This window comes from Tamandua tetradactyla, chromosome 5 (assembly GCF_023851605.1).
Source record: "Tamandua tetradactyla isolate mTamTet1 chromosome 5, mTamTet1.pri, whole genome shotgun sequence".
Lineage (NCBI taxonomy): Eukaryota > Metazoa > Chordata > Mammalia > Pilosa > Myrmecophagidae > Tamandua > Tamandua tetradactyla.
In genome coordinates this window covers 167,400,378-167,416,091 of record NC_135331.1, presented here as the reverse complement: position 1 = coordinate 167,416,091, position 15,714 = coordinate 167,400,378, and the positions used below count along the sequence as shown (strand labels likewise).

At 43.8% G+C, this 15,714-nt stretch overlaps 1 protein-coding gene across 6 annotated transcripts in view; it reads right to left on the bottom strand.

Moving 5' to 3' along the window:
- ARMC2 (armadillo repeat containing 2) overlaps positions 1-15,714 on the bottom strand; it is a 143,838-nt gene that overhangs the window by 18,975 nt on the left and 109,149 nt on the right. For 5 of the 6 annotated variants that reach the window (XR_013176332.1, XM_077162592.1, XM_077162591.1 and 2 more), the window contains exons 13-17: positions 14,063-14,381; positions 6,347-6,469; positions 5,792-5,905; positions 4,108-4,240; positions 3,557-3,717 (exon numbers count right to left, since the gene is read on the bottom strand). Coding sequence is in view for 5 of the 6 variants with exons in the window: in XM_077162592.1 (XP_077018707.1) it covers positions 3,557-3,717; positions 4,108-4,240; positions 5,792-5,905; positions 6,347-6,469; positions 14,063-14,381 (850 nt within the window). In the remaining variant the exon portion in view is untranslated. The remainder of the gene's footprint in view (positions 1-3,556; positions 3,718-4,107; positions 4,241-5,791; positions 5,906-6,346; positions 6,470-14,062; positions 14,382-15,714) is intronic. The other variant, XM_077162595.1, reaches the window with a different exon arrangement.

Genomic DNA, 15,714 nt, shown 5'->3' with positions numbered 1-15,714 from the left:
AGCTCTCACAGTAGTCACATCTATTCCTGAGACGTAATGGGTATTTCTAAATTCTGAGATGCCAAACACTTTGTGCATAACCTGATTGGTCCCTGGAACTTTGGGTATCTGTGTGACACCTGAGACTCAGAGCTAGAGTTCTGCAGCTATGAAAGTCAGCATTACCACATACAGCAGCTGTTAAAACAGATGAAAAAGAGATCAGACTTCAGTTAGAGATATGAATGAAGCAGATTTGGTTAGGACTAAGGTAAATCAAAATACAGGTAAAGGACAATATTGTCTATATTTTATAACTTCAACTTCTATGGGATACTAAAGGAAGGGATGTCTATTTGGTGAAAAATCTGTTTTCTGTAGGACACTATTTTAACTTGTATAGTCAGTTTATTCAAACACCATAATTACATGGAAACTTGAATAGGGAATGAGATCTTATTGTTTGTACAGATTAGTGTGATGTCCTGATACATCCCAGAGTAATTTGAACAGAGAATAAAAAAGTATTTGCAAAGCTCCCTTGAGGGACTGGGGAAAATGCAGACATATTAAAGTTCCCCACTTGGGGAATTCCTGATATTCTCACTAGCATTGCGAACTACCAATTTAATAGGCTGAGCCCTCAGTTAGGTCTTTGGTTTTAGCTCTTTCTTCCTTTTTAATATAGGCATTTAGGGCTATAAATTTCACTCTAAGCACCAATTTTGAGGGACAGCTTTGCTGGATAAAGAATTCTTGGCTGGCAATTTTTCTCTTGCAGAATCTTGAATGTATCACACTAGTGCTTCTGGCCACCATGGTGCCCAGTGACTGGTTAGCACTTAGTCTTGTGTGGCTTCCCTTGTTATGGTGAGTTACTTATCTCTTGCTACTTTCAGGATTCCCTTCTCTTTAGCATTTGACAATCTTATCAGTGTGTATTTGGAGAGGGTCTATTTGGATTTATTCTACTTGGGGTGTATTGGGTGTGCTGGTTTGAAACTGTTGTATACCCCAGAAAAGTCAAGTTCTTTAATCCTCATTCAGTATCGCTGGGTGGGATCTTTTTGTTTGTTTCCATGGAAATATGACCCACCCAACTGTGGGTGGTAACTTTTGATTGGATGGTTTCCATGGAAATGTGTCTCCACCCATTCAAGGTGGGGTTGCTTACTGGAGCCCTTTAAGAGGGAACCATTTTGGAAAAAGCTCAGAACTGACAGAGCCAGAGACCTTTGGAGATGCAAAAAGAAGACACCCCTGGGGAAGCCGCTGAAGAAGCCTGGAGAGGAAGCTAGCAGATGTTACCATGTGACTTTCCAGCTGAGACAGAAAACCCTGAATGTCATAGGCCTTCCCCTGGATGCCTTAGTTTGGACATTTTTATAGCCTTGCCTTAATTTGGACATTTTTATGGCCTTAGAACTGTAAACTTGCAACTTAATTTAATAAATTCCCTTTCTAAAAGCCAAAAACAAAAACAACACACAAATTCTCCATCTCACCCCAGAGCTCCTGAATCAGAATTCAGAGGGATGGGGCCATATTATATAGAGCTGACTCCAATGCTTAGGCACAATTGAGAACCATTTAACTAAGTAAGTTGAGCACCTGCATCTGTTCACTGCAACTTGTGAAAGCTTAATATTTCACACAGCAGACTATGAACCTCAGTGATTTAAATTTTGCTCATTTTTAAACACAAACACAAATATGTACGTGGATAAAGCAAATTTCACATAAATCTAGCAAAACTGATTCTTTCAAATAACTTCTGATTCTGAGTTCCTGTTTAATAACATTTTGTTACAGTGCAGAGTTTAAATAGCACCTAAACAAGCATTTTTTTAGAGTGTGCTATATCGGGCACTGTGCTAGGCTTTTTCTAACATCTACTCATTCATCTTAGCCCCACAAGATGGCTGTGCACTCTTCCCTTCTTAGAAATTAGAAAATATAAATGTAGAGAGGTGTTTCCCAAGGTGGAAACACTTGTAAGTAATAAAGTCTGGGCTTAAACTAAGAACAGTCTGACTGCAAGCCTTCTGGTCATTATCCCAACTTAGAGATCAAAGGCAGGCTCTGAGAGAGTCTCTTGTCCAAATAAGCACAGGGAGAGTCAGAATTTGAACCCACATCTTGTGTGTCATACTGAACCTTTCCATACCACCTCATTCATTCCATTCAGTGGCTGGGCAGTGATGAGGTACTGCCAGTTTGAAGCTGTTATGTACCCCAGAAAAGCCTTGTCCTTTTCCTAATCTAATCTTGAGGGGCTAGACCTATTGTTTAGGTTGGAAACCTTAGATTAGATTTTTCCATGGAGACTGACCTAGTCAATTGTGGGTGTGAACTTTTGATTAGATTTCTTCCATGGAGATGTGACACACCCAATTTTAGGTATGACCTTTTGATTAGATGGAGATGTGACTCCACCCATTCCAGGTGGGTCTTGATTAGTTTATTGGAGTCCTTTAAAAGGGGAAATATTTTGAGGGAACCTTGGATGCAGAAGCTTGGAGAACAGTGGTTCAGAGCAAATAGAGGTGCAGACATTTGGAGCTGCTGGAGTGTTGGCAGAGAGAGAGCAGATGCCTAGACAGGGACTTTGAAGATGCAGAACCCAGCAAACATCGCCATGTCCCTTCCCATGAAGTGCTAAGCAAGCCATAACCCAGAGTTGTAGCCTGGTAAAGGCCCACAGATGCTTTTACAGAGGAAACCACTGGCATCAGAAGCTGGAAGCAATAGAACAAGGAACAAGGACAAGCAGATGCCAGCTACATACCTTCCCATGTGACAGACATCAGCCTTTCTTGAGTCAAGGTATAGTTCTCTAGATGCCTTAGTTTCGACATTTTTATGGCCTTAGAACTGTACATTTATAACTTAATAAATTCCTTTTAAAAGCCTTTCCATTTCTGGTATTTTGCATTCTGGTAGCGTTTAAACCAAAACAGTATCCCTCCTCCATTTTGGGAAAAGGATTATTGAAAACACTCAACTCATTTACTGACCCAAATCATTGCTGTTATACCTAACCCAGGTTGGAGAAAAAATATTTTTTTACTGCAATAAACTATCCTTTTCCCTTTGCTTTTTATCAGTGAGTTCCTACATTTTCAAGGATAAGAACCCTACACTAAAGTACAATAGTTTCACAGCCACCTTCTCACATGATAATGCCACTGCTAATTAAAATGTATGAATTCATTTGAAAGCATGACAATTCAGAATAGCTTTTAGACATATTTTCTCAATCATAACAGCATCTATGTACTGTTAAACTACAGCATCACCTTTATGTTAAGATCTTATATTTGGGCAAGCTATAGAAAGTGAAAAAAAAATCATAGAAGGAACAGTATCCTATGAGTTTTAAGTCTTTGTATCCCCATCATAAGTAACGATAGAGATGCCTCGTTCACATACTTCCAAATTATAATAATCTTTAACATGCTCTTATTTGGTAGAAACATTTCTAATACATACCAATAAAGATTTAGCTATATGGATCACAGAAAAACTTATTCTCTCACTTTAATAAAATGCACAGACTCATGCTTAGGAATCCTACCTAAAAATGATGACAAAAGGGCCAAGAGTTTGTTGGTATCTTCGTGTCCAAAACAGGATGAAGCATTAGTGATATTTTCACTGTAGTTCCACAAAGTTTTGCAAACCAAGCAGGCCAGCTGCCAGTCAGTTGGACCAAAATCTTGTAAACAGTCTAGTAACCTGAGTTAGTAAAGTCAAATCAAGTAGTTAGGTCAGAAATGTAAATTTTTATATTTTAGCATGATGATGATTTCCATTTCAAGATATTTAATATACTTTATAGATAATTCAGTGATTATTTAAACTAAATTCACATCTAAGAAGTTAAGTTGCCACAAAGTAGCAATAATCTGCTTCTGAATTATTTTGAGTTTGCAGTGGAACCCAAATTCCTTCTTTGGCCCCAGCTTCCAGTGTTGAAATTGGATATTGCACTCATTCATTCATTCATTGAGACTCCCAAATGTTGAAATACCCCTGCCCCAGAGGAATGGCTAGAGTGGAGCCCAAGCTTCTTAGCAAAGTATGTCCTCTGAATCCTGAGTTAGGACTTCATGCCTTGAAACTTACTTTTTAATGCCGCCTCCTTCTTTTATGATGGTACATTTGTCCTTATCCACGGTGAGATTTAGGAGAACACCACAGGCAGAAAAGCAAACATCCTGATGCTTAGCATCCAGCAGTGCGATCATGAACTTGTGTACTGAGAAGGCAGAGGACAAATGTGGACCAGTGAAATCTCAGGGGTCTCAGATGTATCTCGTTGTACAAAGGGCAAAGGGGAAATGGGGAATGACTTACAAAATTAGGAACCTTGTTTGTGAACTTAACCTATTCTTCCTAAGGCTCTACCCAGTGCCCAGCAGTGGGTTCCCCAACACCCAAGATTCCAAGAACCTGCCCCTGAAGGTCTTCCGTCCCCGGATATTGATCTGTATAATACAGGTAGTAGCTCCCTCCAACCTGTGGGTGGAAAGGCGGGAACTGCAGACTTCGACCCACTGAAGTAACATTCATGTCTAATTTTTGGTTGTTCTCTAGGGTCGTCTGGACCTTTCAGCAGCAATTCTCTTTAAAGACGCAGTCCCTGGGGGTGGAGTGTAGGGTGTAGGGCTGTTGTTGAAATCTTCCCTGAAGTAGTCTTCCCAGGCCACCACTTGCAAGAGAAGCCTTGCTCAGAGCGCTGGAAATTGACCTGCAGCCCAGGAGGACTTCCAGTACAAGGGGTGGCTCAGGTCTCAAGATCCCAGCTTCTGAGAATCATTTTGTTTATTCCTCAGAAGAGGAGCTGGGAACTGTTTGTCCTGTCTCTAGTTCCTGCAGCAGGGGCTGGGCAAAGGGTTGGGGGGAAGCGGGTACAGTGTGTGCTAAGTCTCTCCCAGTTTTCCGACACCTGAGAGGTGTCCAACCTGATCTGGCCTTGGCCTTACTGCTACATCAGGCCGTGAGCTTGACAAATGTAACATCACAGGAGGTGCTGTTCAGAGTGTAAAGAATGGACACCAAACTGCTGTCACCTCTGCGGCAGTAAGACAGTATGTTTTCTCTTTTTTTTATATACCTATGTTATTTATGTTTTCTATCATGAACATGATACTTTTTATTCTTATATGAAGTATTTGGTTAGTATAAACACTTGTGTACCCACTACCTAGTTTAAGAAAGAATATATTTCAGATCAAATTATATGTTTTTGTGGCTCCCTCTCAATCCTGTTCACTCCCTTCCCCTCCCCAGGAAGATATATATTGGGTATGGGTATATATCTTCCTATCACTTGTTATTTTGCCTTTATATTATGTTTTAAGGTTTATCCATATTGATACATGAACCTCTAGTTCATTTATTTTAATTGCTGTAGAACATTTCATTTTATAAATATAGCATAATGTGCTTAACCGCTTGCCTATTGATAGCCATTTAGTTGTTGCCATTTTTTTGCTATTAACAAGCAGTACCATAATGAACACGAAGGAGAATGTCTCAAGTCCACTCCCATGGGCAGAAATGATGGGCCTAGATTGCTCATTTCCCTTAAACATTCACACACACACCACGTCTGAACTCAGAAGGCCACTCGTCAGGGAAAGAGGATCATCCTGAGCCAAGAGCTTTGCATATGGAATGAAATGTAAAGCTCTACATGTCTCAAACAGAAACAAGTATCATATTTTAATGATCCAAGCTCCAAAACCACTTAGCTAACTATTGGCAAGAAGTACATGTGTATGAATCTTAAGTGTCATTAGCTCACCATTCTTCTGCACAATGAAATCACAGATATCATCGTAGTGAGAGAGATTTCCAAAAACACGCACAGCCTCCAGGATTCCATCCATGTTGTTACTCATGAGAACCTTTAAGAGTACTGGGTTTTGTTACCAAAGAAATAAAATCAGGGAATTTAAGTTTTAATTTAAGGGCTATGTGAAACCATTATAACACTAAATACTGATAATTTAAAACTTAATGATAGGGCGGGCCACGTGGCTCAGCAAGCAGAATTCTTGCCTGCCATGCCGGAGACCCAGGTTCGATTCCTGGTGCCTGCCCATTCAAAACAAACAAACAAACAAACAAAAAACTTAATGATAATAAAAGATAAGCTGGAAGGGACTTCAGCAAGAAAACTAAGAAACTACTATTTTCCCATACAGAGAATTTAGTTTTTTCCCTTAGAATCAAATCCAGCTCTAAATTGTTTATACCAGAAGTCAGGAACTACTAATGCCTCCAGTTCTGTGTTTAGTTAAGAAAATGAAAACCTTAAACAAGCATTAATTTACCCAAACCCAACTCTGAACCTTACATTTAGCAATACATAGCTTTTTATCTTGAATTATGGAATTCTTCACTTGGTAATAAGAAAGATTGTTGATTGTTGCTGTAGCATTGATCACCAGCTCCTCACAATCATCAATTGACTTGTATTCTGAAACAAGATGAAGAGAAGGGGGGTCAGATCATGCTGCAGGCTCCAGGAACAAGCCGCTCTCCCAGGCAAGGCTGTACCCAGGCAGCACCCCTTCACCACTTTGTTTCCATGGCTGCCCCTGCAGGAAAAGGCACCAGATGCACTGGATGGCTCCTCCCAGGGCAGGGAGAACACTCAGCTTTTCCAGGAGGTCTGTAGTAGAGCCAAGGGGCCAATACACGAGTGAGCTGAGCTGTCTCTAATCCCCGCCCTGCCTGCCCTGACCTCAGGCGCTGTCAGAGGCGCCACCCCGGAAGTCTGCATCCTTACCCCACAGTCCCAGCTCCCAGAAGACTGATCCTGAGGACATGAGCCGTCAGTAACTCCTCTGTACTCTGCCCTCCAAATACACAGAATGAGGTCACTTCTCACCACCCCCTCTACCACCACCCTAGCCTAACTCTCACCTCCTAACTGGCTTCTCTTCTTCCACCTTTGCCTCCCTAAGTCTATCCACAACACAGTGACCCTTAAAAAAGTAATGTCACTGGCCTCATGGCCTTCCACTAGCTCCCCGCTGCACCTGGCTCAGAGGACCCACTTCATGTTCCCTGTACTTACTTCTCCAACCTCATTTGCTGCTTTGTCCTCTCAGCCCCTCAATACCAACCACACTGGTTTCCCGCTTTTTTTTTTTTTAAACATATCAAGCATGACTCTGCCTGATATTCCTTCTGTTTAGAATTTTCTTTTTCCAGATATCCATGTAGCTTACTCCTGACTGCCTTCAAGTCATTACTTAGAAGTCACCTTATTTGAGTTACTTTCCATAACCACTCTGTATAAAATAGCTCCTATTGTTCTCCTTTCTCTTTACTTTAATTTTCACCATAGCACTTACGACCCACAGACGTATGTATTTATTGTTTGTCTCCCAGCCTTAAAATATAAGCTACACAAGGATGAGGGATTGGTCTCTTTTGTTCATTGCTCCATTCCCTGCTCCTCAAACAGAGTCTGGCACATAGTAGGTGCTCAAAAAGTAGTTGCTAAATGCAAGCATGAACAAATGAATGAAAGAATGAACTACTGAGTTTAGCAGTTAAGATCCTTAATGACTTTGTCTCTGCCTTCTTCTCAATCTCTAAACATCTCTTGTGAACTGGCCACGGTGCAGAGCAGATTCAGGGAGGCCCCCTAGGAGCCCACTGCAATTTTCCAGATAACAGTAGTGTGGCTTAGACTTGAATGATGGCAGAGATGGAGCAGAGTGGACAAGCCGGAAAGGAAGGAAGGAAAAAAAAATGGACAGCACTTGGTGAAGACTGATGTGGAGGGCTGACCCTGGGTTTCTGGCTTGTATAACTGGATGGTGATCACACTCTCTGAATTAAGGGCACAGGAAGGGGGCCAAATTGGAGGGAAGATCATGAGTTCAGCTTGAGGTGCCTTTGAAATACCCACATGTGATGAGGGGTAGCAGTTGGCTCTACAGCCCTGGCAGTCAGATAAAAAGTTATGACTCTGGTTATACTGGACTATTTATAGCGACTTGCACCAGCCTTGGTCTCGTGTCCAACCCCATGCCAGCCTACCCATTGCCAGGCGTGTCTTCATGCTCCACCATGGCCTGCCCTTCATGCTCCACCATGGCCTGCCCTGGGAACCCTGCTTGCCTGGGAGGGAGGCTGCCATCGCTCCGGGACACACCTCTGGCCATGACTGACTCATTGGGTTTTATTGGATAAGGAAGTGCCTTTTCCCTCTTCCATGAAGTCCAAGTTCCTCAGGGAATAAGTGGAGCCGAGAGCTAAGTAAGAGGACTGTCCTAGTTCTTAACTTCTGATTTAATTATCTCCCCTTTACCTTTTCACTAAAGAGAACAGCCTTTAACAGCATTGTGCTGGTTGGAAGTTATTATGTACTCCAGAAAAGCCATGCCCTTTAATCCTCATTCAATATTGTTGGGTAGGATCTTTTTTGTTGTTTCCGTGGAGATGTGACCCACCCAATTGTGGAAGGTCACTTTTTTTTTTAACTTCCTAAATTGTATAATATAACATACATACAAAGCAAAGAAAGAAAATAGCAATAGTTTTCAAAACACTCTTCAACAAGTAGTTACAGGACAGACTCAGAGTTGGTCATGGGTGGTAACTTTTGATTAGATGATTTCCATGGAAATGTGTCTCCACCCATTCAAGGTGGGGTAGCTTATTGGAACCCTTTAAGAGGGAACCATTTTGGAAAAAGGTTAGAGTCACCAGAACCAATGGAGCCCATGTAGCCAGAGACCTTTGGAGATGAAGAAGGAAAACACCCCTGAGGGAGCTTCATCAAACAAGAAGCCAGAAGAGAAAGCTAGCAGATGTCACCATCTGTCCTCTCAGCAGAAACCCCGAACTTCATCGGCCTTTCTTGCGTGAAGGTAATCTCTTGTTGGTGCCTTAATTTGGACATTTTCATGGTCTTAGAACTATAAACTTATAACTTAATAAATTCCCCTTTTTAAAAAGCCATTTCTGTTTCTGGTATATTGCATACTGGCAGCTTTCAAACTAAAACAAGCATATTATACTCAGAATAAAATTCAGTCATTTGTAATGCTATAGAAAGCATTTACCGGTCCTCGAGACTGTGACTAGCAGCCACAGAGGGCCCAAAACATGATAGGTGGTCAGTAAGTACTGGGAGAAAAAGGGAATGAATGGAGTCCTAATTGCTGGTTCTGTTTTTTGTTTGTTTTTTAATTTAAATCTATGGGAAGGGAAGAAAGAACTGAATATCTTGCACTTTGGTATGGATTCTACAGTAAGGAAATATTCCTAGTGGCCTCAGGTTTCTAGGATACCTATGAACAAATCCCAATTGTTTTCAAGAGAGACAAGATACATAAAGCCCCAGAAAGTATCCCCTCTTGGTTTGGCTGGTGCACCCAATTACTGGCTGTGGGTTGTTGGGCAAGGTATTTCACCTCCCAGAGCCTCAGTTTCCTCAAATGTACAGTGAAGATGACACTTGCAATTACATTATAGAGTTGTTATGAAGTTTAAATGCGTTAACGTTTGCAAATGGCTTAAAAGTGCATGGCACATAGTAGGTACAATGGAGAGGGGCTTGGATGAATTTCCAACCCTGTGCAAGGAGGAAGTCTGCAATTCTGGTTCCCTCCTCCACCACCGTCACCACCACCATCCCTTCCCCTCCCACCACAGGTTACGCACTAGTTCTTGGGCAGCATTTAGGGATCTGGGTGTTTTTTGTTTGTTTGCTTTCTTTTCTTTTACTCTTGCCTTTGTAGGAGAATTCATTAGCTTGTCCACTAAACGATGGGGAACTCTTATGTGTCACCAATTCCTGTAGGACCTTTAGACAGCAGGAATGGCACCAGGTACCAGGCAAGAGGGAAGGCCCTTACTCAGCCCTGGTTCTTATGGGCAAGCGCTTTGCAGTCATTTAACCCACGACCATGAATGATTAGTTATGCTTTAAATGCATTTACAAGCATGTAAGCCCACAAGAATTCATTCTCTGAACAACAATAAATAGTTCTCTATAGCTATATCCTAATATCCCATTTACAGATAAGAACACCAAGGCTCAGAGAAGTTAAGAGTTAAAAAGTTAAGAAGTTCAGAGCAGGCATCTGAATCCAGGCCTTTCTGACTCCACCCGTCCGCTCTTTCCATAGCACCCTGCTGAGGCAAGGACACAGGCGTCACTGAGTGCCCACTGAGCTTTGAGCAATAATGTGCTTCCAAAGAGTGTGAGAACCACACAGCCCTCAGTGACTGACTCACGGATGCAGGAGAATCTGGAATCGGGCTGGGAGCTTGCCGAGGGGGCTGATCCTTACTAAAAACATTCCTGATTTTTAGAAGACCCCCCTGCAACAAGTCTGGCTTCTATAGGCGAGTCCTGGGGTACAACAGATTCCTCTGTGAGGGCTCAGGACTGGGGAAGGTGGAAGGGAGGGAACCCCATTTGGATGGGGGAGGGGCAGCGCAGCAGGAGCCATCAGATGGGAGGAGGCGCACCTGGAAGACAAACAGGGCCAGCTGCTTTGCCCACAGGGAAGTGGATACACCAGACCAGCAAGAGGGCCCTTTCTACTGCCAGCGTCCCAGACCTGGCCCTGGCCTCAGGTTCCCTTCCTGGGACTATCAGAGGGAGGTGGGAGCTTTGAAGACCAGCTTCCTTTTCCCCAAATCTGAGCATCAGTCTATACTGATGCAGAGAAGCCAGGTAGGAAATCCAGAGCAACCAGCTTAGTAGGGCTCAGAAAATTCACTCCAGCAGTTAAGCTGGGTAGGGGGAAGGTGGAGGTGGAGGATCCTATCAAGGGTGACCTTGACCTCCTGTAAGCTTCTTTTGTGAGACAAAGTCTTCTAGGAGACAGACTAGAGAAGGGAGCCCCTAGTTTGTCCAAACAATTTCCCAAGGCATGGTAGGCTACCGAGCGCTGACTGATCGCCTCCTGGGGTGTTGAGTTCCAACACTGCAGAGACGGAAGCATTTCTCAAAAGGGGGGCCCTGGACCACTAGCATTGGGACCAGCCAGAGGGATTTTGAAAATGCTGGTTTCTGGGCCCACACCTACCATTGTGCATCACAATCTCAGAAGGTAGGGCCAAGAATCTGTGTTTTTAACAAGCTCCCTGGATGATTCTTCCGGACAAGAAAATTTGAGACTCACTGGATTAGGATTGCATTGGTCACTGAAGACTGAAGGAAGAAAAATACACTCTTCCTGAGTTTCAGTAACTTCAAGGGGGTACACTGGAGAGACCTCACATGGGAATCTGCCACATGACCCAGGGAGAGCACCCTGCTGCCTGGAGAACTTGGTGACAGAGGCACGGAGGGGCCAGGCCCCAAAGCTTCCTAAGGACTCCAGCCAGGGAACTGAGCTAGACCCCCTGAAGCAACACTTTCACCTCTGGCCAAATCTGCTTCCCAGCCTCTTTCTCCTACCCACAGCATCACCTTCTTGGGAAGCAAAAACATATCATGATTCCCACCTTTAGTTCATAGACAGAAATATAACATCCATGCTCACAAATGTATTTAAGACCAGGCTTTTTTCAGCTTGGCATGTGAATATTAACTATTGTGGGAGAATTAAGGTCTACTTCTTAACTTGCCACTCACAACACTGTGCCCTAGTCCTGGTGTCTGAGGCAGTGTCCTCAGCCCCTTCCCCAGTAGGTGTGGTCAGATAAAGGGGCCCAGCCTGTAGCAGATGAGAACTCATCCAGCGGGTTCCAGACATAGTATACTGGTTCTCAACATGAGAAACACCTGGGGACTGGAAACCAGTTGAAAGGGAGATTCCAAGACTCTGCATCCTGCAGAGCCAGTTTCCAGGTAAAGCCCTGGAGAAGGCATTTTATGAGTCCCATGGCAGATGCTGAAGTCACAGGCTCACTGGCTCCGGCTGGAAAACCTCTAGCTGGAGAGCTTGATCCTCCAGGGGTGGGGGTGGTGGGCAAGGAAGGAGCTTTGGAGGGCAGGGTAATGCTACAATCCAAAAGATGCAAGGTTTAGGGTTTTTACAGAAATTGAATTTCAAAAACATCAAGGCCCACTTCTGGTAGCTCTGCTAATCAGGAAGGCAAGATGTGCGGCTCTATCTCTGCTTCCCACTATCTGCAGAATAATGACCAGAGGCATCAATAGGGGACTCCAAGCCTGCCAAAAAAGGCCACAACTGGCCTTTCCAGCTGTTCTCACACCCGGAGCTCAGGACTCAGGAACCAGTCACTTCTACTTCAATCTGGAATGACATCCTCTCTCTCCTTGGCTTCCCCCTCAGTGCACATCTAAGCCCCCCCATCACAAATGTCATCTTCCCATTCAAATTCAACGGACATTTTCCAAACATCTACACCCTGCTAGGCTCTGTCAGGGCTACAACAGTGAGTAGAAAATAGTTCCTGCCCTTCAAAGACCTTTAGTACAAGGCTGCTATGTGACCATGAAATAGGTATCAACAAAACCACAAAGGGAAAACAAGAGAGGCAGGTGCTTCTAGGGAGGGCTATTTGTGGAGAAGAGGGACTTTGAGTCAAGGAGATGGACTTAATGCTACAGGCCAGGAGGCTTCTGAGCTGGAGGAGACACTCAGAGCTGTGTGTTAAATGGGACAGGGTAATAGCACGATTTGGAAGGTGAGCCAAGGAGGGAAACCGGTAAGAAGAGGTCCAAGAGGGGTCAACCAAGGCATGGAAGGTTCTAGCAAAGTGGAGCAGCAGGAGTGGAAGGAGATGAGGGGCGTGCACATGGATTAAACACGCGCAGGGCAGGAAGGGTAAGGGAGGAAGCCGAGGTTTGGCTGTGAAAGCCAGGAAGAGGAGAAGGGTTGTCAGCAATTATGTTTTCAAGATGTTGGGTCTGACTTGTCCACAGCACAACGAGATGCAGATTCGCACAGATGGTTTAACATGCAGTTAAGAGCGCATTTAGGGAGTGGAAGACTAAATATGTACATTTTTGCATTATCATGTGGAAGTAATAAGTCTGGGGGGGGGCAGATCAAGTCAAAGGAGTCAGAATGAAGACTCCATTCTTGAGACAGGTCACTTGTCAAGCAGAGCAGCATGTGTTTGGGGCTCAGGCACTCTGCCACTTACTAATTTGTGACCTATAAATGTCACTTCATCTCACTGAGCCTGTTTCCTCATTGTGAGGTAATGTACACAAAGGTGCTTTTTAAACTATAAAGCGCCATCATAAAGTGTGACATCATGATTTACTACACACACACACCCAAGAGCTGGGGTGGGCGGCTCCATTCCCTAAATCCTCACGCCCAGTGCGCAGCCTCTTGTTTTGGCACTTGTATTGGCACCGGACATTTCTCTATTATGGCCCCAACTTCCCTGGGAGCAGATAACATCTTACATTTTTTAATCGCTTACAGCACATAACTTAGAGCTGGTGATGCAGTAAGGACTCAATGAATGGCTCTTAAACTGAATAACAAAAAAAGTTCACAGATTACCCCCAAACGTAACTTTGATCAGGCCTTAAAGTTTCTTCTGCAGCAACAAAATCATTCATAGAGGCTGGCAAGCAGCAGCTAAGCTGAATACCCTGAACCGCAGCTAGTTTCCTCACACGCTCGCAGGCAGAGGCAATCCTGGGAAACGACAAGGCCTGAAATGTGGATTTGGAGGAAGGAGCGACCTGGATGTCTGGGCTGTAATTACAGAGAGTGTGAAAACACGAAGAAAACCACGAATACACTTGAATCATGTAGACTAACCCAGGGCAAACTTGGGATTTTAAACTATTTGTGATTAGCTTGTTCAATTTTTGATAATCTGATTGGTACTTTTTTTTTTAATTGAGATAAAATTCACATACCCTTTAAAAGTGTTCAACTCAGTGGGTCTTACAAATGATTTGTATTACTTTTTTCTTCCTCTGTTTTTTGGTTGTTGTTAACCGTACTACTTCTGAGTCGCCTTTGAACAGCAGAGGCCGGCCCCTTCCACAGCTACGAAGACTTTTTAAAGTGCGCCAACTGTGCCAACAGAAACCTCACCGCCCCCAAGCCAGGGGCTCCCAGGCTGGGCAGCGTGGGGCCAGCCCGGCCCCCAGCCTTACCCAGAGTGGTGACCAGCAGGCCCACCACGTGCGGGTGGGCAGCCAGGGCGGGGCCGACGCCAGGGTGGATGGCTATGTTGGCCAGCACGCGCGTCAGCTTGATGAGCACGTCCTCCACCTCGGACGGCTGCCTCTGCAGCCCGGGGGGCTCGTCCCCTGCCCCCACCCACGCCTTTGAATTCAGGTCACGTTGGTAGAAGATTCGGAATAAGGACAGCAGAGTCTGGATGCTCCCTTTCTCCTTGGAGAACTGTTCACGAGCTTGGTTATTTTTCGCTGTCAGGTTGCCAAGGATAAAAACAATACGAATGACTAAATCCTGCAAAAGATAAAAGGCAGAGGGTTACCACAGGCAAAGGGGCTGGAACACGTCTGTTGGAAAGAGTGCGGTGTTTACTTTATCTCACAGTTTAATTGATAATAAGATGGGGCACATCCAGCTTCTGTTAACTCATACAGTGACTGATTCCATTCCCAAAATGGGTGCAGCTTGACAGAGGAGAGTAAAAGCGCTTGACAGCAATGAAAGAATACAAACTGATGGAGGCTATTAGAAAAGTTTACTAGCTTCAGATCCTTCATCTGAAATTCTGGCTGGCCTTTTTTTTTTATTCCCCAGAGAATAATTAGTCGAGTGAGATATTATTACTAATAAGAAGCTACATAAATTGGTACCAAGTTTTGAAACAAATAGATTTCTTGAGCATTCAAATCTTTTACTAAAACTTCGCCTCCTGCTGAAGCTTTGTGCTTTGAAGAATCAGACATTTCCTGCTATGAGGACTGAATTTCACTGGGGTTTCTTGACCTCAGCACTGCTGACATTTTGGCCCTGACAATCGTCTGTTGAGGCCATTCTGTTTCCTGAGGGATGCTTAGCAGCATCCCTGGCCTCTACTGACAGCAGATGTCAGTGCACAATTTTCCAGTTGTGACAACCAAAAATATCAAAGTGTCCTCTGGGGCCAAAACTGTTGTAATACATATACCATTAAACAAAGTCTGCCCTTTCTGACCAGGGTGGTAATGTGAGTAACAGCTTCACAATTATTTGTTATAACTTCCTGGTATATAAGCTACATCTCACAATAAAAAGCATTTTAAGAAACCCCAAGCTGAGAACAGTTTTAAAATTAAACAAGATGCAAACAGAACTACATCTTAGTGTGACAACAACAACCAGCAGACATGTGAGGAAGACCACCTTACCCGGGGCTGGCAAAGGAGATCACATGGGAGGACAGGACCTTAAAGGAATATTCACTGGGGGCTACAACTGGCCTGGTGCATAACATGCACATCTGCATTCCTTGGGGGAGATGGGAACTGTTCAACAAATAGCCTCTGGACCAATATTTATTGTGCCAGGTACCGTACCATTTTATAGACAAGAAACTGAGGCTTCGAAAAGTTGCTAGGATGGAGATGAGCCAGGCTTTGAACCCAGAATTAACCAGAATCCTAAGTCTTTTCTGGGCTCTGTCTCCCACATAGGGTGTCATTGATTTATCCCCTCCTTTGCCTTGTCACCTTTCAGAATTATTTCCTAAAGGTCCCTTTTAAAATGCAAATATGTCACCAGAGAGAGATTCCCATAACCCTGACTTGATCAAATCAGTAGTTATAAGCAGCCTTTTCAGGAAAGAAGACAA